Here is a 26,746-nt window from a genome sequence, read left to right on the forward strand (position 1 = left end):
GGGTATTCTTAATCATGTTTTTCATTCCATGATGCACCTAATTTGACAGGTCCGGACAGCAGACAGGGAAAACCTGTATACATAATTCAGAATTGATTGTGCCTGGCCAGATGTGCAAGATGCCCATGCTGTAGGCACTAATGCACCTCCACACCGTCATAGATGCTGGGTTTTGAACTGCACTAAAATAAGTTGGATAGTTGGAATGGCCCTCTCCTCTAGGAGTCCATGATTTCCAAAAAGAATGGCAAATGTTGATTGATCTCAATACAGGACCTTTTTCCACTGTACCTTAGTCCATTTTAAACCAGTTCAGGCCCAGATACGATGATGATGGTATTTCTGTATCACCTCTTATACAATTTATTTTTTTGCATGGCAAAGTTTACACTAACATTTGTAAATTGAGTATCAAACTGTGCTCATAGACAATAGTTATCAGAGGTTTACCTGAGCCCAATGATTTTCAATACATAAACAGGTCTGTTTTAATGCAGTGTTATCTGAGATCCAAATGACTCTGTGTGAAGTTTTGCTTTTCCATGATGAATGGTGCTTGCTGTAGCCATGCACTTTAAATGTGCAAATAATGCTGCAGTAAACCGCACTGTAACGGTAAACCTTCTCTGTTCTCTATATACAGTCTATGGGAAAACCTAATTAAATATATTAATTAAGCCCCTACATGGAGTCGAGTTTAAGTCACACTGATTAAGCCTAGGCTACTTGAACTTGAAAGATTTTCTAAAAGTCTACGGGGAAAAGATTTTATATACAGTCTATGGGTTTTCCACAAATGGGAGGGCTATGGGAGGGCTATGGGGGGGGGGGGGGGCCTATAATATGACAGATATAAAAGCCTATAATATGACAGATTTATTTTATTCATACATGTTGTATTTTACAATATACTAATGGTGTCAATACACACTCACCGAGGGAAACAAAGGACTCAGATCCATAAATATCTGAATTTCAGACTTTGCCAGAATTAGGACAAAGTTTAAACGAATCTGATGAGACTGCGTTTGTTTGACTGCAGACGAACATATCCAATGGGTGGCAGTAATGATCTCAAAGAGTGGGAGAATGTTAGAACAGAGTAGAAGAAGATAACAAAGGGAATTGTGGGATTGTAATGGCGACTTACATCCCTGCAAGTAAACGTAGTTTTATCGTTCAAACGCAAACATTTAGTCATTTTCAGTCCTTATGATCACTACACCCTGAAGATATTTGTATATGGTGTATCGTTTTCAGTGAGTTAAAACTTAATATTTATGTAAATACGAATGATTCAGCTCTAATTTCGAAGCCAACATGCTAGTTGTCTTAGCATAATAAATAGCAAGCAAGCTAGCTATCGGAGTGAAATCAGCCAGCTAACGTTTAGTTCCTAAATACCGTTATTGCTAGCTTTAGATAACAAACACATCTGACCAGTGCATCTAAAATGACTTGTCATATGACCTTAACTAACGTTAACTCGCTAGCTTAGTTGATCAGTTTCGTATTGTATACACAGGATTCACAATAACGTTGCTCTTGAGTGATGAACTATTACAATATAGAATATTTCATAGTCATTCTGCTACATTTGCTCAAGATTACAGTAAACACAAACCTTTGTTGAAACGTGTACTTTGTATTGCATTGTAACATTATGTTACCGTTTAAACGTTTCCCCTTTTATTCTACATAGGTGAACATCAAGCTCTGCCAATATTCTTGTGGACCAGGATACTTAAGTAACACCATGATGGTCTACCTGGGTTTGTAGTACGCCAAAACAAATCTTCGACTTCATTCATTCACCTGGCCAAAAAATGGAAGATGATCTATCTTTGCACCGTTTGGAAGGCAGTGACCTGAGTGAGCAGGTGGGAGGTTTGATAGTGAAGAAGAAGAGCGCTGCTTCCGAGCAGCATGTGTTCCGTGCGCCCGCACCACGCACCTCGCTGCTGGGCCTGGACCTGTTGGCGGCACAGAAGCGAAAAGAACGGCAAGAGGCGGAAGCTGAACAGAGTGTGAAAAAGTCGAAAGTGTCATCGTATAAGGACTGGGAAGAGAGTAAGAGTGACTCTGGATCTGATGATGAGGAAGAACAGAAGGGTGATACGAGTGGAAAAAATGAGCGGTAAGTAAAGTTCTAGCCTACCTTTCTTAAAGCTGAATTTTGATGTGAATGTGTCAAAAGCAGATTAAAAAGGGCATAGCACAAATGGGGAGACCACATAATGTGTCCATTGTTGGTTTAATGCTGCTTCTACACACATAGACAAGAAAAAAATGCCCACATCATTTGGTTAGCCCCTGATTATCATTATTCAGTTCCATATTCTGTTAGATGTGGTGATGTGTTTTGTTGGGAGGATATTTTTTATCACCTTTTGGATGATGTAATGAAGCTTGTTGGTTTGTTAGTATCATCAAGATCAAAAGCCTCCAATATGACTTAGGCTACACTTTACAGATTCGTAGACACAAATATCTGAAATTCAGACTTTGCCAGAATTAGGACAAAGATTAAATTAATCTGATGAGACTGCGTTTGTTTGGCTGTAGGCGAAAACAACAAAATGTAGGCACTAATTTGTTCCACTCAAAAGCCTATAATATGACTTGGGCTACACTATGACACTAATATGACTTGGGCTTACAGATGAAAAGTAGAATTCTGCAACAAAATATTCTTACTACTGATATTCAGTATATTTCAAATCAGTGTTCAGTGTTTCCCACAGAATTAAATTCTATTTGTGGTGGTAGGTTTGCAGAATTAACTTGAATGCAACCGTTTTTAACACATTAGCGCAGCGTGGTTATGATGCTAACCAGATTTAAGCACAATTTAGTACAACCTGGAAAATCATTGTGTGGTGGTCAATGTTGATATTGTGGTGGCCCGCCACAAATAAGTCAATGTATGGGAAACACTTAGTGTTGGGAAGTAACTGAATACATGTATTCAAAATACAACTTTTTTAAAAGTGATTACGTATTTAAAATGCTAAATATGAGTAACTCTGTATTTAAATACAGTTACTATAAGTGGGTGATATTCAGAATACAGTTACACTGATAAATTTAAGGGATTACATTTTAAATCACTATAACATGTATGCTTCACACCATGTAGCCTATCTATCTCTCAGGTGGTTCCTTTCTCGTTCCCTCTATATTTATATAGCCTAAATGAAAAACCTCTCAGGGAATGTAGAATGTAAAATATGTTTTGTTGTAGGCCAGTAGGTCTATTACCAGCCAGCATGTTTTAGGGCGGTATTGGTTTTATTTCTTGACAGTGTTCTGCAAAAAGGCATGGAACTCCCCTTGTGCTGTTGAAATTGGGATGTGGTAGCCCTTTAGCCTATGTGCAGACAAAACATCTCTGTTCTTCTTTGACACAGTGTTTCATAGCACATAGCTTATACTGTATATCAATCCATCCTCACTGTAAAGCACATTGTGGGTTGTTGTTAACGACATTCATGTAATCCAAAGAATTCAAAATAAGTTACTCTGAGTAATCTATTAGAATACGTTAGAAAATACAATTTAGGCCATGTCTTCGGTAATCTGTAGTGGAATACATTTTAAAAGTAACCTTCCCAACACTGTATATCTCCCCATATTATCAACACTACCGGATGGTAACTTTAATCTTTACATGTCATTGATTTTGTCATGATAACTTATTTCTGTTTTCTGTCTTATGTTATACAGGCAATACCGTGTTACTGGTTCAGAGACGCCGTCCAATCCAGGTGGTGTCAGTGAGGAGTTTCGCCGTAGACACCAGCAAAGGGAAAAGGATCGTCGGGAACATGGAGTGTTCGCTTCCTCTAAGGAAGACAAGCAGAGGGACAGGGGTGGAGACCGAGATAGAGACCGTGACAGAGATAGAAAGAGTGACCGAAGTAAGTCCTAGCTGTGACCCAATGCTTTTGTATGTTCTTCAAGATTTGGGAGTATGAATTTGCATTTATTTGTGTAATATCAATCTAACGATTGTTACTTTAAATCACACTGGCTAGATATTGTCTGTCACTAAATAAAAGAGTTGTTTTCATCTTTTGATGGAATCACTGTTAATGTACTTCAGAATTTTACTTTTTCAGTTATGTATGTTCCATGGCAGTCCGTCTAATAGCGCGTGCCATGCTAACCTCTTCTGTTGTTGTCATGTCAGGTGAGCGTAGCCGCGGCAGCCGCTGTGAGGGCCCTGGGGAGCGAAGTGAGCGCTCCCAGCGCGAGGGCAGTGTGAGGAGCGAGCGCTCACACAGAGAAGTCTGGTCCGAGCATAGCATCAGTCGCGGCAGCCGCAAGGATGAGCCTGCCAGCCCCCGAAACAGACCCAAAGGTCAGTCAACACACTCACAGCCCACACAGTCAGCTTTGGTTTACACATCTTTCTCTTTGGTTATAGGCAAGAAACAATTTCTACAAACATTTTACACGTATCTGGTCATTAACAAAAAATAATTTTAATAGGTCTTCAGTTGGTTGACTGTCAGTTTGTCTGTATATACTGGTAATCCTAATAATTTTTGCAGTTGAATTACGGAAATCAGATGCTGAATGAAAGGTTTTCCGTATATGAAATAGCTCTAATTGACCAAGCGTGTTCTCTGCACAGATGCCACCACCCCCTCTCGCTCCAGCTGGGATGAGGATGACTCTGGGTATGGCAGCAACCGGCGTTCCCACTGGGAAAGTCCCTCTCCTGCTCCCTCTCATCGGGATTCAGACCGATCCGAACGCAGCCATCGCTCCGGCTCCGAGAGTGAGAGGAGAGACCGGTATGACATGGATACCTGACCTCACTTTCTCTCAAGATAAAAGAATATCAGCATACCGATATGTTTTTTGTTTTACCACTCCGTAAAATGTTTAAATGGAATACTATGAAATGCAAAAAATGTGTCATTTAATGTGTTATTGTTACTCCGCCTGCTTCCAGGTCAGTGAGGAATCGTTACCCTGATGACACTCCTCTGCCCACGCCCTCGTACAAGTACAACGAATGGGCTAGCGATAGGAAGCACCTGGGCTCCACCCCACGCCTCTCCAAAGGAAAAGGTCAGGCATGTGTTCTTATGTTACCCATACATCAGAAGACTTTGACAAGATTTCGGAAAGATTCTTGAAAGATTGGAGTCTTTTAAAGGGACACCAGGCAAGCCTGAGTGCTTTTTCTCTACGAAGCTCCCCCTAGTGCCTGTACGTGTCGATACGTGTGCGAGCCCTCGCTCGGTCTGAAGCTGCTTCTTCGCCGGGTCTGCCATTATACACACGTTTGCAACAATTGCTAGCCGAGTTTTGTTAACCTGTCTTTGTGCTGGGGATAAAGGATGTAAACTGATCCTGCTTCTCGCAATGTTTGACACTTTGTGAGACTGAAGGTTGCGGGTAGGATACACCGAACTTGCAAGCGGGATATTCTTCCTACAGGCAGTAGGGGTGGGCGAGAGAGTCTTCATTCGCCCTGTAATGAGTCACAATATACCGACTTACGAAGATGATTAATTAACACGAAAATGTTGCCTGGTGTCACTTTAACTAATGCCCCCATTCAAATTTTACTCAAAAGACAACAATATTTCAAGAATTTCCCCCAAATCTTGTCAAAGTCTTCTGGTGTACGGATGGCTTTAGACACTCCCTCTGGCTTCAAGACTCCCCTAGTTATCTGTAGGATCTGATGACCTCAAGCTTATCTAGAAACATTTAGCTTATTTGGTGTACATCCACTGACATTAGTATTACTTTAAAGTTTAAACTGACCAGATGTTAGGACTGAGTCTGAAGTGATGCACTCAAGTGAGAAATGAATGTAGTGAATGTAGATTTGTTAACCTTTGCTGTGTTTTTCTGCTGCAGGAAAGAAAGAGGATGGAGAAGATGGCATCGCATTTGACAATGAGAGTGAGAAGGAGCAGTGGGAGGAGGACCAGAGGGTAAGTGGACCCCCTCCCTCAGAACACACAGCTTCTACAGTCCCATTAGCACTGCTCAATATATCAGTGTGACTGGGATTACTAACATGTAATAGTTATGTAGTAGTTATGTACTTAGCAATAGCATATTTGCCCAAACTATTGGCTGTTAAGCACAAATAAGGTTCTTTTTGGCTTCAGTATTTTCAGTTCTGCAGTGTTAGGGATGCTGTCTGCCATCTTCTAATGATTGTGAACGTGTGACTGCTTGCTGGTTGACAGCAAGCGGACAGGGACTGGTACATGATGGACGAGGGCTATGACGAGTTCCACAACCCGTTGGCCTCCAGCTCCGAGGAGTATGTGAAGAAGCGAGAGCAGATCCTGCAGAAGCAGACCCAAAAGCGCATCTCTGCGCAGAGGCGTCAAATTAATGAGGTACGGCCACTCACTAAACACTCACTTCCCAACCTCCCAGTGCACTTACATGTGTGTTAGATGTGTGTTAGAATGCCATTTCCCCCATACATCTGTCATCCTTTCAATAACAGCACTGAGGCTGTATTTATTACCTAAAGAGCTGTGTTGATTGTATGGTATGGATTATGGAATTGCTGGCCCACTTTGAATGAATGGTGATTTGATGGTTTCAGCATGTAGTCCTTGGTCTAGGTTTTCCAGCCTGGAGCTGTATAAGCTGTAACCTCACCTGCTTGAATCTGTTTTGTTGCTTGACCCATGCAGGATAACGAGCGCTGGGAGACCAACCGCATGCTGACCAGCGGTGTGGTCCAGAGGCTGGAGGTGGATGAGGACTTTGAGGAGGACAACGCCACCAAGGTCCACCTGCTCGTCCACAACCTGGTGCCACCCTTCCTGGACGGCAGGATCGTCTTCACCAAACAGGTGAGAGGGCATATTGACCACTATCACTGCACACAGGGGCTAAACCACTGGTTTCACCATCACAAAACAAGGAGTTTACTGCAGGTCAAATAGTTAATGCATATCTTGACAGAAAGGAAGGCTTGAGTCCGGAGTCCAGAGTGTTGTCTGCATGCCAGCTTGTTTTGCCTGCAGCCTGCCAAACAGTGTTGTGGAAGTCCTCTTGGACCTCATTAAGGGAGAAGCTGGAACCCAGAGCATTCTGTCTGCTGTGACAGATGGGATTGCGTCTGATTGAAGTGTTGCAAATCATTATACAAACCCTAGACACCCTGAAGTTATCGTTCCACTTGTTTGTGTTTTAATGACTTTTTCACTCCCGTCCATTTTTGTGGTTTCGTGGTTGCTGCAGTTCCGCAACAGCAGGAACTTTCAGTCCCATATGCTCCAGATTTTATTCTACTTGTGGGTAATACGTAACTAAACACAAACTAACCAGAGTAATGACTCTTAATGACTGTCTGACTGTGTGTCTGTCCATCCAGCTGTGTGTGTGTGTGTCTGCTCACAAAATTTAAATATTACTCGTCCATTTACTTTAGGGTGAAGGTCTGCAGTTGCCTGATTACTCTATTTTTTAGAATGATTTAATGAATGCATTGTTAAGTGATTGAGTCTACTGCGGAGGAACTGAAAGTACACTGGGCAGAATTCAATCTGTTGGTAGACAATCCAAAGAATGTTCGAATTTACATCACAGGTCAAGGGTTGACTTCAAAGTCGGCACCCCGAGTAAACGTTAGACTTGATTGTCGACTCGAGCAACATACTTGTCAACCTCCATAACATTCAGGCCCCGCTCAGTGTATGTTTAAACCCTCTGAAAGACACAACCTTGTTCAGCTTGCCTGGCTCTCCCATTGAGCTAATTTGCGCCAGGGCTAATTAAAGGACATGACAGGGCTGTATGAACCCAGGACCTTATTTTCTAACATCTCGGAGTTCATTCATTTTAAAACAATCCTGGAAAAAACACTTTAAACTTTTAAACTCTGAGATGTGAGTGCCTGTCCTAAACTTTGCTGTCTGTTTTTGCCCTCAGCCCGAGCCGGTCATCCCTGTGAAGGACGCCACGTCGGACATGGCCATCATCTCTCGTAAGGGCAGTCAGCTGGTGCGCAAGCACCGGGAGCAGAAGGAGCGCAAGAAGGTATGCAACCCTTTAATCCAATCCTTTAGGACCCAGAGTCCATGGAGCCCTCATTTCAATGATGGGCAAAGGCCAGGGTGGCACACATATACATTACCTTACATTACATTACATTTAGCAGACACTTCTTGACCAAAGTGACTTACATATGTCAGCTATATTACAAGGGATCACATTGTCCCCGGAGCAACTTAAGTGCCTTGCTCAAGGGCACAACGGTGGAAGCCGACAACTTTCAGGCTACTGCACGCTAGCCCAGCTCCTTAACCACTACACTACCACCGCCCACACATATACAGTATATCTATGGCCATATTCTTTAGATATTTATTACTAGATTTTTGTCCAACAATGAGAATAATTTTTGGTCTATGTGTTTGACACATAGGTTTAAGACTTCTTTCAAAGTCTGTCATTGAGATTAACAGCGTGTCCTAACCGGACGCGATGCGAGCGAACATTAGCGATAAAATCTGTTTAAATACATTGTTGTCAATTGGAGTGTCCTGACTGCAAGCGACGCAAGCAGCGCAACGTTTTGAAAGAACTTTTGTCGGGCACCCTGTTTCTATTTTCTTTCTGTCGCTTGCTTTGCTCTGCTATTTTGAATGGGAAATATGACGCAATTAGGGATGGGCATTCGATTACATTTTCTTAGTCGGGAGAATTAACGATCGACTATCGATTAATCATTCATATTTTTATATTAAAATTCATTATTTATTTCACTTTTATAAATTAAAAATGCAATGGAAATACAAAAATACATCGTGTTTTTCCTCAATGACATCTTTATTACAAGAAGAACAACTTGTGGCAGTTAAAGGAACCATATGTAAGATTGTGGCCAAAACCGGTATTGCAATCACTTTCAAATTACTGTAGGGCGGTGTATCCCCTCTCCCTCCCCCCTGACTCGAGGTTGCCAACCCAGATGCCGAAACACTACTGACTTTGTGATTAGTAGTTAGGTGGAGGGTGGCGCATCAAGCCAAAACACGACATGACATGACAAAACAAAACAACATCAACATCAGTTGAGGGCTGCAACTTCACTTTTTAAATGACAATATCCTGGCCGGACTACTGTTGTCAGTGATACAAGTATTTGAAATGAACATGATTTCTTAATGTCTAGTGACATATCAGGGCTATTTTATGATTAAGTGAAATACATTTCTTGCATACGGTTCCTGTAAACTGGACGTTTGGTTAGGCTAAACTTGAAGATCTAGCCTATGCGCTGCGGTGCTCTAAAAGCAGCGGAACCTACAGCTGCGAGCCGACGTTCTTAAACAGAGTCCTCGTCGTGAAATCAAAATTCCACTGGAGCTCCAAGCGGATTTGTACACGCAGCCTTTTACAACACTGTTTACTGCTCTTCGAGTGACCGTACAATGTACACTTATGGGGTGGGTGCTTGCACTTCTTTAGGAATCCGCCGTCTTAAGACTGAGAGCAGGATGCACCACCAGAGACATTTTCTTTTACTGTCTATGCATTAACCAGGGTCGGGTGCACTTTGTTTAAGTGGTAGCCTAGGTTACATCATTTGAGTCGTGGCCATGTTGTAGGCTACTTATACACGGCATCGCAGTGTTTGCAGTGAACTAAGTCATTATTTTTTAAAATCAAAATGGCCGCACGCCACACTTCGCGTGACCTCTTCATGATTAGGCCTACTTTTGAAATCAAAACAGAAACTCGCAGGTAACTGACTATGCCGTCAAATATTGCACCCGGGTGGTAAAATGTTTAATTGCTGCCATACAGTGGAATTAATTTCATTGCTTCAAGACTCATACTACACAACGCAACCTGCATTAGTTTAATCGATAGCAAATTAACGTGATCGACGAAATTCTTAATAATCAATTATCGGTCGTCGATTAATCATGCCCATCCCTAGACGCAATAGAAGGGCATATTTAACGGATTCAGTGTAGACAGATAACATTGACAGTCGCTCGCTCAGATCCTGTTAGGACACGCTCTAAGGCTCATGGAGAATGTGGATGTCAGTAAGATGTCCTAGTTCCAGAGAAGTGTGCCAGATGAAACAAATGGCCTCCCTGTTGTCATTACTGAATATTGTTTGAGTGTGAAGTTTTTTTATTTATGCATGTTTTAACCCTCCACAACAGGCCCAGCATAAGCACTGGGAGCTGGCGGGCACCAAGCTGGGGGACATCATGGGTGTGAAGAAGACAGAAGACGGAGAAGGCAAGCCGAAGGAGGGGGAGGACGGCAAAGTGGACTACAGGTGACCCCCCCCCCCTAACGACACACATTTCTCCACATATTTGTGGAAAAGCTTGTCTTGAGAGCCCTTGGTTAACCCCACACTAAGCGGTTATGTCCGTAGCCACTCTGTAACACACTGTCTGTCTTATCCCCCTGGCACGCCAGGACGGAGCAGAAGTTTGCGGACCACATGAAGGACAAGAGCGAGGCCAGCAGCGAGTTTGCCAAGAAGAAGACCCTGCTGGAGCAGAGGCAGTATCTGCCCATCTTTGCTGTGAGGCAGGAGCTGCTCAACATTATCAGGTACAACTCTGCAGCCAGGGTTACACCCAGCCGCACAGCATGGAGACCCTTTCCCTTAGCACAAGCAGTATACTTAGATATTAGACATAATTGGGTATAATTGGGCTCAATTGGGCAATGGCTTCCTCTGAAATGCGCGTGTGTGGGAATTATAAAGTAGTAGTAATTAATAATAATTAACGTTTTTTGTCAGTTCGTGTAATTGTTATGGTCATTGTTGTTTGGTCCACTTATATAAATGAGTAAATGGCTGTTTTGCAGGGATAATAACATTGTGATCGTGGTGGGGGAGACGGGCAGTGGGAAGACCACGCAGCTGACTCAGTACCTGCATGAGGACGGCTACACAGGCTACGGCATGGTGGGCTGCACGCAGCCCCGCAGGGTGGCCGCCATGAGCGTGGCCAAGAGAGTCAGCGAGGAGATCGGCTCCAACCTGGGCGCCGAGGTGAGCAGCACACTGGCTCTCGCTGTGTTGCTTTTTTTCTGTTCTGTTAAGCTTGTTTTCACAAGCCTACTTATTAATTATTAGATTCTAATTCTAAATTTGATTCTTAAATTTTTTATGGAAGATTGAGACTTTCTTCTCTTTTAAGTGTCTCCTGTGGTTCCCCATATCTGCAAAGTTTATGTGCTTAGTAATACTGACACCTTGTGGATATGTTTTGCATTACACCAAAAGTTAAAGCTGAATCACACTGATCTCTCAGAGCCGATAAAATACTTTTTGTCTTAGAGGGAGATACCTGTGGCAGTGCATGCTTTTTACCTGCATTATAAGTTTGAAGGAACGTAGTTCTTGGTTTGATTGCTGAGAACAGTTTTTCATAAAACCTAATAATAATAAGAATAATAATAATAACTTAACACTGTAAACTGACCTCATAGGTAGTGTACTTTTCTGGTGACCAGAATACATTTCATTTGAATTTGAGTTTGAATAATGGTTTGATTGAAAACAATTATCAAGGGTACATAATTAAGCAGCTTGGCACAAGTAAGAGTGGGCTTGGTAATGGATATACCCACAGCTGTGGTTATCTGTGGCACTTGGCTGAATCACAACCATGGGTCATGAGAGCCATATCGCTTTCATACAAGAGCTCCACTTACAGCTGATTAAGTTTAAAGATGTCAGATTTTGTTTTTCTGTCATTCATTTTGATTTTCATTCGTTCATCCTCCGTCCCCCAAAATAGTTTCAGTCAATCCAAATGCAGTCGTGGCGTCCTCTGTTGCCAAGCAACAGAAAATGTCACGGCAGCTAAGTTGAGTGAGGGAAACCATGTGTGCAATTAGTATACTTGCTTATCCTCATGTTCCATGTTAATCTGGACACTCACCCTGCTCCATTTTCCCCATGCACTCACTCAATAACTGTCAAATGTGACATGAAATCGCTGCTCATTCACTTTGAATGAATAGAATGTTCAGGCTGGGCAATTTGGTGCAAAATGTGGAGTGATTACTTACGGTAAAGAGTCTGAGTGGGGTGGGGTTGGCATCTCGTCCAATCTGTGGACCTAACTTTGGTATAATCTCCCATAACCTCTCTGCTGTCCGACAGGTGGGTTATGCCATCCGGTTTGAGGACTGCACGTCTGAGAAGACGGTGATCAAGTACATGACGGACGGGATCCTGCTGAGGGAGTCGCTGCGTGAGTCGGACCTGGACCACTACAGCGCCGTCATCATGGACGAGGCCCACGAGCGCTCGCTCAACACCGACGTGCTCTTTGGCCTGCTCAGAGAGGTCAGCACCCACAGCGGCCTCAAGGAATACAGTTTTAAATTGAACAAATCGTTTATTTTTATTTTGTTTATTGTAGGTAGAGCTGCAACAAATACCGGTAATTGATTAATTAGGTATTAACTATCAAATTAATAGGCAAGTATTTTGGTAATCAGTGAGTTGGTTTGTGCCATTTTTAAGAAAGTACCTCAGCTTCTTAAACTTAAAAACTAAATATTTTTGACATGAGGACAAAATAAGGCAATTGAGGACATTGTGTTTTTGGGAAACACTAATTAAACATTTCTTCACTAACATTTTATCAATTAAATAAGTCAGTGAGAAAATAATCTGCAGGTCAATTGACTATGAAAGTAATCATTAGTTGCACCCCTAACTGTAGGTGTCTTATAACTCTAGCCACTGGGTGGTAGTGTTGGATTTTATTTTTGAATCACACAGATGACCTGAAAATGCTGAAATTGATTGAAAATTCTTTTTTGTTCAATTCTGTATGAAATAGTTTTAATTGCTCTCTTTCTTTTTTTTCCAGATCGTGGCTCGGAGGTCTGACCTGAAGCTTATCGTCACATCGGCCACCATGGACTCCGACAAATTTGCAGCATTCTTCGGAAATGTTCCCATATTCCACATTCCAGGAAGAACATTTCCGGTGGACGTCCTGTTCAGCAAGGTACATTTCATGTACAATGTACTTCATCTGTATATTGCATAGAATATACATTGTGGTTATATTTTATACTGCCTGTATTGTATATGGTCTATATGTTGCATACTAAGAAGGCTGGTAATATGTGACCTGTTTGTTGTGACCCTCAGACTCCACAGGAGGACTATGTGGAGGCGGCGGTGAAGCAGGCCCTGCAGATCCACCTGAGTGGGATGGTGGGGGACATCCTCATCTTCATGCCCGGCCAGGAGGACATCGAGGTGAGTCTGGGGAGATGGGCAACAACTTGAAAGGCTCTGGAGACCGATCGAAAGGTTGGAGATATGGTAGCAGAAGAGGGCTGGAGGCCTGCTGGTTTTTCAGATAGCCGGCAGTGTAATAAATAGATCCTGTTGAGTAAATGAGATTGGAAGTTGTCTGGAAATGAGCTGGGGAGTGCACATGAAATGAGCACAGGGTGTGCATATGTAAAGATCAGAGAGGAAGGTCAGACCGTGCGATGGCGACTGCAGTCTGAACAGCAGGACTTTGTCTAAAGGGGCATGGCTCTGTTGGTGGTCCAGTAACTCAATTGAAAGTTCAAGCAACTCTAAACAAAGGGGGAATCTTCACCACTGCTTGCCTGTGCTTCATATTTGTGTAGCTGTGCCTACTGTCTATACAATTTTTTTGTTGTTGGATAAAGACGTCTACTATAAATGCAGTTATTGCATGCAATATTAAATGCACTTATTTCAAGGCTTCGTTCAGCGTTTTCTGTCAGTATTGCTACTAACGTGTCCACCCTCCTCTGTCCCCCACAGGTGACATCGGATCAGATTGTGGAGCGTCTGGAGGAGCTAGAAAATGCCCCCCAGCTGGCCGTGCTGCCCATCTACTCCCAACTGCCCTCCGACCTGCAGGCCAAGATCTTCCAGAAGGTTCTCCCCACTCCACTAGTTTGCTACCGCATATGAGTGATTAGAGACAGCAAGTTGATGGTGTGTGACTGATAGGTCATGTGATAGATTGATCCTGATTGTGTTTTTGTGTTTCCTGTTTTCATCACTAGGCCCCAGACGGTGTGAGGAAGTGCATCGTGGCCACCAACATCGCTGAGACGTCTCTGACTGTGGACGGGATCATGTTCGTGGTGGACGCTGGATACTGTAAACTCAAGGTACCGACATCAGTTATTAGCACAGCAGAGGATTGGCCTCTCCCCTCTTCCGAGTCAGACAGCTCACTGAACACGCTTGATGTCATGTTTCTGTTTGTCTTGCCCAGGTGTTCAACCCTCGCATTGGCATGGACGCCTTGCAGGTGTACCCGATCAGCCAGGCCAATGCCAACCAGCGCTCTGGCAGAGCCGGGAGGACGGGACCAGGACAATGCTACAGGTAAAGGCCCTCGCCAATTCACCGAGAGCTAGGTGTCTGTGTAGATTAGGGTCGGTCAGCCATAAATTCCAAATTTGACTTCAATTATAGCAAATAGGTGCTTGGCTACATCTCCATTCCACTCCACAGTGGTTACAGAATAACTCTTTACTGCTGTAGTATGTTCAGTACCTGCCAGGATCATTTCTTGCCTTGTGTGAAGTGTGCCCTTGTCAGTAGTGTTGGACAGTGTGACAGTGGTTACGTGTCCTACATTTGCATGTATTTTTCTACGAGGTTTGTAAGTCATTATTCTATTTGCTCTCCATATTTTTTACTTCAGTGTTGTTTTGGGGGGTCATTGTGGCGCACACCTTCAAGTGTATCCAGTCCATTCACAAACACTGAACCTGTTTTGATTACTGTTACTGATTAATGCTTTAGTTGCCATTTCTCACAGAGAATTAAGTTCTCAAAAAGGTAATTTGCTGAGGTTGATGTACAGTAGCTGGCCATCGGATGTCACAATGACCGTAAAGGATATCTGTATCTGTGAAATGTGGGTTGTGTTACTGCAGTGTTTCAGCTCAGCAGTAAATTGAGTGCGGCAGCACGACATGCAGCACAACTAAGTAGTCTCCTCCGTTTCTGTCGCTTTTCTTGCAGTTAACAAATAGTTTGCGCCGCGGCTCCACATAATCATTTGGGACACACAAATGACACAAATAGAAAAACAGGCACAGTTCTCTGTCTGTAATTTTCCTCATTTGTATTTCCTGGGCGTAGCCTGTTACCATAGAAATCAATGTGGATAAGACTATGTCAGTACGGACAGGCAGATCGGATCTGATCACTTGCAATATGTAATGCATGTATTCTGATCGGATTAGGGGAAAAAACTGAAAAACGGATTCAGGCTGCAGTGTGAACAAGGCTCAAGTCGTCTGGATGTATGGATGTAGACTGGTGGCCTGTGCTGTTTTTCCTGTTCTTGCCTCTGCTGCTCTGTGTAACAAGAGGGGACAACTTTGTGTAACAGTGACGTTTGTCATTAGAAGCTCCAGGTCTTTGTGTGATTTTGAGGCGGTAAAGAGGGTGATTGTGTTGTGCAGTATGCTACATTATGATCCAGTCATTAGGCCTGTGATCTTGAGCTCTCACTCTCCTACCCCAGGCACATGTGAAGACGGGCTGTCCGGGGGGGCTCATTGTTACCTGGGGCTCTGTGTAATTTTAGCTTCCTAATGACACTTGCAATCTTTTGCCACATTGGTGGTACACTGTGTTCCTTCCTGTACAAGAGAGAGAAACACACACGCACACACACTCAGTCTCTCTCTCTCTCTCTCACACACACACACACACACACACACACACACACATATATACGGTGTCCATCTCTCCCAGACTGACACCATTACCAGCTCCTGTCCCAGCACGTGGTCAGTGTGATTAGGGCCACTCTCTGTGCAGCAGCTCTCCAGCTAGCTGAGTGCACTGAGACACAATGGCCGCGCTGATTAAAGGAGCTCGTTATGAACAAACCCAGACCTCACCATCCCCCCCACCCCCATTGCCTCAGTCAGTTCCCTCCCAGGTCTGGTAGAGGAGTGTGGTATTCCTCTCCTTGCCCTTCATGGCTACCTTCCCCTGACCCTATCAGTCATGTCCAAATGGAGTGCGGAGTGTCTGATGAGCTCACTGTGTTCCTCATAGCCCCTCAGCATCCTCTCATAACTGATTTTAGAAGTCTCTGAAAGATGGGCCAGTAGACATTTTGTGTGTGTGTGTGTTTGTTGTGTGTGCATGTAAATAAGCCTATCTACAAAGTCTTGAATGGGCCTCTCTGCTTGAATCAGGGTTGTTTATAGAAGCTCGACTCGGCGCGCTGGGGGGATCCTTTCATCCTGGCACCGATCCGCATCGCCAACGTTCGACACGATCATCACGCGCCGACCCCCACGGCACCTCCCCCACCCCCCCCTCGTCTCAGCCGCACCCTCCCCCAGCTTCACTGTGTGCGGCGGGCGGGCGGCCTGGGAGTGGGGGCGCGTCGGGATGGTAATCTCCAGAGGATTTCACGCCGTTTAAGTCTGTTTACAGCAGGCAGAATGGGCCACAAAGGCTTCCGGCCCGCTAGGGCTGCCGCTGACCCTCTTCTCTAATCCGCATGCCAGGGAAGGTGCACAGATACCCCTGTCTGTCTATCAAACACACACACACACACACAAACACACTCTCAAACACACACACCCAGAAGCCTGTGTTTGTTTTGCTTCCATGTAAATATGTCTGGAAGCATCATGAAAGAACTCTTCACTCTTCAGATTAGAGACGAGCTCCCATCTTGGCACCTTCAGCTCCTAGCATCTGTGAAGAATCAATTTCTGTTTGGGAGACGAGCTTTTAGAAGAACCAAGGCTGTGGGGAGCTTTCTCCGAGTGTGTGTGTGTGTGTGTGTGTGTGTGTGTCTGTGGGTGTGTGACTTTCTGTAGAAGAATACACAGCCCTAAAAACACCCACCTCAAGCCGTGACAACACCAGCAACTTCAATGGCAGACGGCAGCAGGGACTGGAGCTTGGCTCATATACATACACTCCCCCCGCAGAGCCCCTCTTTAGAATAATGGGCCAGACTTCAGAGAGCTTATCCAATAAGCAGGAGTGGCTACACAGACAGACAGCCGCTCTCGCCTCAGACCTATCTCCCCACCGCAGGACCCAGCGCACGGCTTCATCACCGGGGCTTTAAGGCGCTCACAACAACACCGCTTGGGAATCCTGTTCATTGTCAAGGGTCTCGGCGGTGGCCTTTTCCAAAAGCGAGGGGTGCACTCGTGAATGGGATGGGGAGTCATGCCTCACTCACAAACACCCACTGACAAGCGCGCGCGCGCACACACACACACACACACACACACACACACACACACACACAAACGTGCGCTCAGGGGCGTTACTCAGACGCGTATGCACAGACCACATGCTGGGCTTGTTTTTAGGAGGTGTCAGGCAGACTACAGGCACCCACTGCAATAAGAACGCTAAGCTGCAGCTTGATGTAAATAGGTATGCTTGATCTTTTTTCCCCCTAAGAAATTTATTTTTTGGTATACAGTACCCAGCTTCACCTTATCCTGTCTGGGTCATTTCTCTGTTTTTCTCTTCTCTCTCTCTCTCTCTCTCTCTCTCTCTCTCTCCCCTACTCGCTCTGCCTTTTCTCCATCTCCCCTCTGCATCTCACAGTTTTGTTCCTCCTCATATCTCCCCCTGCAGGCTCTACACTCAGAGTGCGTATAAGAACGAGATGTTGACCACCACCATCCCCGAGATCCAGCGGACCAACCTGGCCAACGTGGTGCTGTTGCTCAAGTCCCTGGGCGTGCAGGACCTGCTGCTCTTCCACTTCATGGACCCTCCGCCCGAGGACAACATGCTCAACTCTATGTACCAGCTCTGGATCCTGGGCGCGCTGGACAACACAGGTGGGTCAACAGGGACCCCAGGCTCCACTGGGCTCTTTCAGGCAGTCTGACACATTTGTGCGTGTCCGTAGTACAACTTATAGTTATAGGTCAACGCTACGGCGAATACCGGTATATGAAAGTGATTTTGAGTAGCAAAGTAGAGGTCAGGTCATTTGGAAACAATATAATATTCAGATGACCCAAATGCTTTTGGGTCTACTACTAAGATTAGGTCCAACGCCTGCCTTTCAGAACAGTGTGAATAGGAAGTTGGCCTGCCATTTCAAAATTACGAAATTGCATTAGTGATAACTCCTTTCTCCCTTCGCCTGAAAAAGAAACCATAATAGCAGAAACACTATTTCCAGTTAAATTATGATTAATTTGACCTGGGTCATGAAACCTGACGTTCTACTCCCACCTGACTGCCAGCGTTCAGTCTAAAAGCAGCGGGTAGAGTGAACTGGCAGTGGCGTTAGCAGGGGATTGCATCAGACTTGGCCTGTCCTGAAGAAGCTGTCGGCTGGCCAGGTGCTCTACTCTACTCTCCTCTCCTCTCCTCTCCTGCCCACTGCTAATCCCACCTAAACGCTGCCATGTCTGAGCTGCTCAGGGCTTGATCAAAGTCCCGCTCCTGAGACGCTCCGCTATTTCCCCCCATTATCAGCCACATCCTCGTTAGGAGCGGAGCAGCCTGTATTGTGTTCCCTGCCTGCTGCTGTTACACCATCCTCTACTTTGATGGCTCATTTATCCAGCTACACCATAGACACCAGCTACACTACAGGGCTTAAAATGTTCAGCCACTGTGCCTGAATTCAGGTATGGGCTGGGCCAGTTTTCACCTTAATATAGCCTTTATGAAGCCAATTTGATGGTAAACGTACTTGTAATTGGAGAATCGCTCCCCTAACATAGCCATACAGCATAGACGTAGCTAGTCGCTAATGAGAGAACCAGCCATGCAACTTCAAGAACAGCGGCCCTTGTAATCATGAATCATGAAACATTACCTTCTCAGTAGAGATAGCTCTTTGGAGATTGATTCACAACAGGCAAAAACTTTCACCTCCACAACAAAAGCATCTTCATTGTGTACAGAGGGAACAAGCCACGAAAAGTAGGCTATTTACAACGGCAGAGTAAAATATAAATATATCACAACTCTAGGGGGAGCTTTACAGTCACCAAACATACCTGAACCTGCAGTGTACCTTTCAAGATTTGAAAATAGGAATTATAGCTCTAGGCCTATGACATCAAAATATCTGATAACTTCAGACCTGGCTGACCTGTGCTCTCCCTGCCCTCTCCTCAGGTTCCCTGACGCCTACCGGCCGCCTCATGGTGGAGTTTCCTCTGGACCCGGCCCTGTCCAAGATGCTGATTGTGTCGTGTGACATGGGCTGCAGCGCTGACATCCTCATCATCGTCTCCATGCTGTCGGTGCCAGCCATCTTCTACAGGCCAAAGGTACGCCGCCACTTAGCCCTTATCACTAGCATGTCCCAAGCCATCAACTAACAGATTGGGGGCCTGATGGAGCAGCATGTTGGACAAATAGTTGATCTGGGTTCGAGACCCAGCTTACAAGTCTCTGATGTTTTGGATAAATGCATTTGCTAAATCTCCCTCACTTTAGGAAGGGCTAGGCAGCCTTTTTTCTTTGTCTTTTTTTGATGATGAAGACTTGTGACTGTTGTTTGTCCTTCAGGGCCGAGAGGAGGAGAGCGACCAGGTGAGAGAGAAGTTTGCGGTGCCTGAGAGCGATCACCTGACGTACCTCAACGTTTACCTGCAGTGGAAGAACAACAACTACTCCAGCATCTGGTGCAACGAGCACTTCATCCACACCAAGGCCATGCGCAAGGTACCTGCACAATGGTCACCCTACAACTTGACCCTAGATCTCCTCAATATGCAGATCAGCAGGCAAAATACAGGGCTTAATGTTCTCAGGCGCTATGCCAAAATTCTGATGTGGGCCACGTTTAGTATTTAAAAATAGATCATTATATGTAACGACTTTCACTTTAGACATAAATGTTCCAAGCTTTAAGCCCTGAGAATATCAAGGGGGTAGGCGAACGTTCGGAAAGCGTACCCTCTGAGGCCAATGGTCTACCACTTGGAGCTAGAATTCCATTGATCCCCGTTCATTTTGGTGTCACTTTGACATCAAATAACGTAACATCTGACCATTTTCTGTTTCCAGAGAAATCATTGTGTGACTGACGTCATAGTCTCACTTCATGGCTCCGTAGTAGGGGTGTCACGATTTCGATTTTAAGTTGAAATCGATCAAAATTACCGTACATCTCAATCTCGAACTTCAAACTCAAAAGTAGAATTGACAATGCAGCTACACTCCCAATGTCACGTCCAGCATGTATGCCAAGACACACAAACAAACACACACACACACACATCAGTAGTCCAACAGGAAACGGGTTCAAATGGGTTTGACTTGAAGTCATATGGGCTGACTGTGTCCATTTCTTTACTGTCTATGGCGGGGTGGGCAAACTGCAGCCCGCGTGCCGGATCCGGCCTGCCAAGCACTTTCATCCGGTTGGGTTGTTGTGTGGCAATTTTCTAAACCCAGTGTGGCCCTTGAGCCAAAAAGTTTGCCCCCCCTATGGTGAGTGTGGAGCTGCAGAGCGTGTAGCTCAGTGGTCTAAGGGGTTAGTCTGGCAATCATAAGATCGCTGGTTGGAGTCCCAGATGACGACTTGATGACTTGATTGCACGTCATCTGCATTGTCTCAGTCCACGCAGCTGTAAAATAGGCACCAGCTTCTGTTGGGAGTTCCCTGCGATGGACTGATGCCCCGTCCAAGGGGAGTATACGGCTCTCGTGTGCTTAGCACCATGGAAACTGGACATAAGCGCCGGCCAAATTGCCCTTCATGGTTAGGAATGGATTAGGAGCCACGTGATCAGTGCTAAGTGAGCAGTGCTCAGAATTCTGTAATGTAAGTTAAAGTGTGTGTGTGTGTGTGTGTGTGTGTGTGTGTGTGTGTTTCAGGTGCGTGAGGTCCGTGCCCAGCTGAAGGACATCATGGTCCAGCAGAGGATGAACATGGTGTCCTGTGGCTCAGATTGGGACATCATCAGGAAGTGCATCTGTGCTGCCTATTTCCACCAGGCTGCCAAACTCAAGGTACTCCACCAACACACAGGAGACAGATGCGTTAGAATGGGGAATCGCTTATTGTGCACCACTTCACTGCACTAATGTGGGATCTGTAAGGGTTTCCTTAAATCCATGCATATGATGTAGTATTGATGCCATTTTAATGTAAATGTTGTCAGTAAGGTTTTTCTAAATGTTTGTGTGTGCGTGTGTGCAGGGTATAGGCGAGTATGTGAATGTGAGGACAGGGATGCCGTGCCACCTGCACCCCACCAGCTCTCTCTTCGGGATGGGCTACACACCGGACTACATCACCTACCACGAGCTGGTCATGACCACTAAGGTACAGTGTCTTTACTGGCCTCTCCGCTAGGAGCCTCTGAGCTTGTAATTTTTTAGATTTGTTTGCAATGCATCTGAAATGATCAGATTTTCTGTCTTTGTTGTCACAGCTTAATTGGTATGTGTGTATGTCTAACATCGCTCTCTGTTGGTTTGTGCATTCAGGAGTACATGCAGTGTGTGACTGCAGTGGACGGTGAGTGGCTGGCTGAACTGGGGCCCATGTTCTACAGCATCAAACACGCCGGCAAAAGCAGACAGGTACAATACAATACAATACACACACACACACATATATACACAAGCACAAGCCTACTTTCTCTCTCTCATCTTGTCCTCTGTTAAACACATACACACACACGGCACCTCTGGCAAAGATTGTGGAGCAATATAAAGCGAAACTATCTGGTGACATGCTCTGGTCCCATCAGAAAGCGTATAAACACACTACTTGGGACTGACAGTGGTAGCAGACTGTGGAAGGGGATTTCTCTTACATTTTTCTAAGGCCATATTTCTCTGTACAATATATCGACAAGGTGTTTTCATCAAATAAGTAGAACACTATATTATATGGGCCTTTGCTAGAGTTATTTCGGAAGTGTATACAACATCAACCTTGCAATGGTAGTCTGAATACGAACCATCTCACTTCAAGAGGCACATTGTACATCTTCAATTCTAACCTCCTCTTCCCTTGCACCCTCTTCTCTTGTGTGTGTGTGTAGGAGAACCGCCGGCGGGCCAAGGAAGAGATCACCAACATGGAAGAGGAGATGTCTTTGGCCCAGCAGCAGATCAACGCCCGCAAGGAGGAGCAGGACAGGAAGAACAACGTAGGGAGCATCAGGTAGTCATTCTCACCACACACACACACACACACACATACAAACACACACTAAGGCATGGGCATTTACTGTGGCATAAAATATTGTATACATACAAACCCACTCAAGCATGCTGACTTGTACAAACAATGTCCACACAGCCCCTCTCTCTCTCACACACACACACACACACACACACACCACCCTCATGTCTAGTCCATTACCAGCGTAAGATGCATAGCATTCCTACCCAGCGTGGCTGTAATTAACCCTAGAGGAGTTTTGTGCTGAGAGAGCCACCCTTCCCCTAATGGCCGTCGGGGTGCCCTGATGAGGAGTGCAGGGGTAGAGCCAGTGGCCGGGCCTTTCTGCTCGGCTGGCTTAACGCAACGCTTGTTTACAAAGAGCCCTCGCTCGCCACCTAAGTCTGGCGTTTTAACACAGCAGGCCTGCAGTGGGTGGGATGCTGTGCATAATTGCTGCTTTGAGACATGACATGGTAAAAATGGAACCTAATTGCTCTCCAAGAGGGAACCGGAGTGATTATTCACCTTCCTGGGCATGCAGGGGTGTTAATGAACCTGAGAATGCATGTCTTCAGAACTAAATGGCTGGAAACTGGACTATCAAACTATAGTCACACATAAATAAAGACACAAGTAGCCAATTGCCATGTGCCTTAAAAAGTGATATATCTAATGAGGTCAGAGTAATTGTGACCTTAGTTGTGCAAGTTAACGCAGATATGAGCTTTGTCAGCTGAGCAGGTTAGCATCCTCAGTCATCCATATTCGTCTGCTCCATTCATTCTCACCTCTATCTTTTTTCAGCCCTCTCTCTCTCATTCCCTTTCGCCTGTGCTTCTCTTTGTCTTCTTGATGAGCTTCTCTCACCTCTTGTCTCCACATGAGGGGAACAGAAATAATATTGACTCCTGGCTGACCCCCATTACTGTAGCAATTTTCACCGGGACACATCCGAGACCGAGTGTAAGGGAGAGAGACAGGGGAGGGAGGGAGAGAGAGCGAGAGAGAGGTGGAGAGAGGGAGAGCGAGATGGACCGGGCCTTCATTTTCTGACAAACTCCACCACCACGCCACCCCCAAATTAATTTTGCACACATCTGTCAGGAGTCACAAAGGAGGAAGTTAAGTTTCACTTCCAACGAACGAACGCTTTATTAATTAATCAGAGTGTTTATCTCCTTTGTCTGGGTGGATCTTTGCCGTAATCATATGAAAGGCGAGGAGATTGCCACTCGTGGGCCTGATTTTGAGACGCTAATTAAGGTGAGCTCCTTCAGTGGCTCAATGGCTTTGGTGCCTCCTCTCTCTCTCTCTCTCACTGGCTTAAAAACTCCTCTGCCTCTGCTGCTTATTAAGTGAGGATCACTTCCATGGCATTGAATGGGGGTGAAGCAACTGAGCAGCGTCTGGGTTCTGTGTGTTTCTGTGCCAACGTAACAACAGAAGCCCAAGTGTTTTTTTTCCATCTGCATAAATATGAAGTGCTGTTGCGTTGTCGTTTGGCCTCTCAGGAGAAGGAGAATAGCAAAACAACAAGAATTGCCAGGGTCACTGTGCTGTAAAAGGGCCCTGAGGATGCAGAGAATAGGCTCTTGTGCTTTCTTTGGGCTGCCTGAGATTTGTCCATTTGCCTGATCAATGGGAATGGGGAGCTGTGTGTACCCTGGACGTACAGAGTAGAGAGTCTGTATTGTAGTTCCATTATCACAATCTCCACGAGTCCCGGCACACACCTGGCGATTGAAAAGGAGAACCCCGTAACCCCCCCCCCCCACACACACACACACACACACACACATACGGATGGACCACTCCAAAAACGGCTCCCTCTCTGCCTCCCAAACTTCAGAGTACTAGGAGCAGGGCGGCATATTTCCCTGAATTTGGCTTTAATCTCGCTGAGTGCACCCCTGAGCTCCTGACCCCCCCGCCCCCCCCCGCACTCCCACTCTCTGCTCCTCTGTGATCTGAGCCCCTCTCCTGCTGCTGCACTCTCGAGTGCTTTTTGAGGAGGACTTGGAGAGAGTGAGGCCCGGGTCAGCGCTCTCTTTGTGCTCGCCGGCCTGCCCTGCCCCTGCCCATCCTGCCCTGTACCACCACAAGTGCAGACACAGCAAACAAACACCTCCTTTGCATGGAGCTCAATTGAGCACCACTGAATAGAGGCAGATTAGCTACAGGCCTCTCCCTCAGTTTGGGGGTGGTTTGTTTTTAAAGCACATTGATCGGGAGAGGATGACAAAGCAGGAGATGCTGGCACGTCTCGGGACTGGATGTGTGAATTCACCTGGTGGCTGCTGGGGTGACGTGTGTGTGTGTGTGTGTGTGTGTGTGTGTGGTTGGGGGGTGGTGGTGTTGCCGGTGCTGAGGTCACGGCCTGATGGGTGTAATTGCGGAGCGTGTGGAGGGGGACTGCTGGGTAGCGGCTGTAATTAAAGATGATAGATTGCGCTGTCATGCCGCGCTCCACAGCGGCCCTCTGAGAGACGGACTGTCCTCTTTATTCTCCTCTGTCCTCACTTTGAACACTTCTCACCCCTCCATCTCTCTCTCTCTCCATCTCTCTGTCTGTCTCTCTCTCTCTGTGCTGTCTGACTCAGTTCCTTTTGCTCAGGTTTTAATCACATTTCATTCACAAAACAGCTTTACCACATACAATCGATATGTGTACTTCTATGATACTGTGGAAGGAGAACGGAATCCTGTTTTTAATGACCCAAGGCAGGAATGAGTGGATGAAAAACAAGCACTCTGATGCTGATAGAAACTGTGTAGGAAATTGATCTCTCATTAGTCAGTGAGGTCATTGTGTAGTTGTAGTAAATTGTGTGCTAGGCAACCAATCGACACGTCCAGTGAGAAAGTGAGAGAGAAAAGGTTTGGACTAAATATATATTTTATAATGATATATTTTGTAATAATGCGATCAAAGCAAGATTCTTGTACTCCTGTCTGGTTGCAAGTAGTGGTTTTAATCATCTGTGTTGTTGACTAACGCTGAAGAACACACATTCATTGTATTACATCGAGGCCATGGAGGAAGGCGATATCTGAAGAGTGTACATTAGTCATACATTATTTCAAACCATTTTAAAGCTGGTGAACTGATGGTTTCTGTCTTCTCCCTTGATATTCCTAGGTCACCCCAAATCTGCACCCCTGGTAGACGAGAGGAAGTGCCCTCGACCCCCAGACGCACCCCGTCACGCTTCGGCCTCTGACCTCCGACAGACACGGAGTGGACCAAACCAAACACGACATCTCCCCCACCTGAAATCCCGTTTTTACACAAACTCTCTCTGAATGTGCTCTGTGCTGTGAGCCAAGAGCCAGGGCTCGATCACACACGGGGGACTGTAAAGCCTTGCAGTTCCCCAGTTTGGCCAGCAGTAGGCACACTTGTATAAGGTAAAATATGTTGAGGCTGAGAGCCCAGCCCTTCAGAGCCTTGCCGAGTGATCGTCCTCTGTGCAGCCAGAATAGAGCCCCTGAAATGGCTGTTTTATTATCCACTGTGTTCTTTTAGACCAACACATCCTGAGTTCAATCACAACAACCAAATCATTGTCAGAAAAGATACTTAACGTTTAGCCTTACCAGTTTAGTGTGGAGGTGGTTGTGCACATTTTGTTTTTTCTTTTTTGTCTTGTTTTTAGGCAATCCATTATTAGGATTGTCATTTTGGATTAGATTTTATGAGTTGTGAGAATTTATCCAACTGTTATTGTAGGAGTTCTTATTGTCAGTGGAATAAAAATAGATGTCCCTTTGTCTACCTGGCATTACTGCAACATTTCATCATGTCAGGAACCTAACTTAAAGGGACCTCATAGAAAAACATGTTTATGTTTGTTTGTCTTGAAACATTTGTTATCACCTCAGAATGAAATACACTGGGTCTCTGTGTTCTGATGTAAACAGAACCCATGGAACATCAACAACAACGACAAAAGAACCTCCATCTCAGACCTGCTGTAGATGGTGTGTGCTGTTTGTTCCCACATTAAGGATCTGCGTTGTGTAGGGTGTACCAGGCGTAGGTGTTGTCTTGGAAACGTGGCGGCCCTGATTTAGCACCCAGCGTGAGACTGGTGCCCTCTTCAGCTGCCTGTCTCTGGGAAGGGGCCACTGCTGTGGCTCTTCATGTCCTGACTCACTGTCAATAGGAGAGTTGTACAGACAGGGTTGGAGGTGATGGGCTTCCCATTCTGGCCTCCTCTCCATCCTTATGTACTACTTCACTGCTTTTCTTGTGCTTTCTGTCTTTTTCCCTTCTTCAGTGCAGATTGTTTTTAAGCCCTAAGCCCCTTTGATCCTCCTTCACAGTCAGTCATAGTCAATGTTTATCTGCCATGGTGTGCTGAGTGCACCTCATTTGTGGGGTTTTTGGAAATTATATTAAATAATTCTTTTGTAATTAGAGACTGTCTTGCTTCACTTACTGAATCTGTATGTGTGTGCACACTATTTCACACAATATTCTTTGGAGCCTAAGCATATCAAGTCCATTACATATTTTAATGTCATTTTGTTTTGTCATGGGGCTGTGCTGGTCCACCCATGGACGAGATGAACTTTCATTTCCA

The 26,746-nt window shown here is 45.3% G+C and overlaps 1 protein-coding gene across 1 annotated transcript; it reads left to right on the forward strand.

The window, feature by feature from the left end:
* The first annotated feature begins 1,102 nt into the window (after window positions 1–1,102).
* dhx38 (DEAH (Asp-Glu-Ala-His) box polypeptide 38) lies at window positions 1,103–26,582 on the forward strand. The gene is made up of 27 exons (XM_042061003.1): window positions 1,103–1,259; window positions 1,703–2,137; window positions 3,727–3,920; window positions 4,193–4,363; window positions 4,640–4,802; window positions 4,964–5,082; window positions 5,884–5,960; window positions 6,222–6,377; window positions 6,684–6,845; window positions 7,927–8,034; window positions 10,179–10,297; window positions 10,444–10,581; window positions 10,843–11,029; window positions 12,149–12,334; window positions 12,867–13,007; window positions 13,154–13,264; window positions 13,808–13,924; window positions 14,056–14,163; window positions 14,271–14,383; window positions 17,639–17,847; window positions 19,148–19,302; window positions 19,544–19,699; window positions 20,858–20,992; window positions 21,183–21,308; window positions 21,473–21,568; window positions 22,036–22,157; window positions 25,300–26,582. The coding sequence occupies exons 2-27, from the start codon at window positions 1,827–1,829 to the stop codon at window positions 25,379–25,381; spliced, it is 3,762 nt and encodes a 1,253-aa protein (XP_041916937.1). The 5' UTR covers window positions 1,103–1,259; window positions 1,703–1,826; the 3' UTR covers window positions 25,382–26,582.
* Window positions 26,583–26,746: the final 164 nt, after the last annotated feature.

The sequence above is a fragment of the Alosa sapidissima genome, chromosome 14 (genome assembly GCF_018492685.1).
Source record: "Alosa sapidissima isolate fAloSap1 chromosome 14, fAloSap1.pri, whole genome shotgun sequence".
Taxonomy (NCBI): domain Eukaryota; kingdom Metazoa; phylum Chordata; class Actinopteri; order Clupeiformes; family Clupeidae; genus Alosa; species Alosa sapidissima.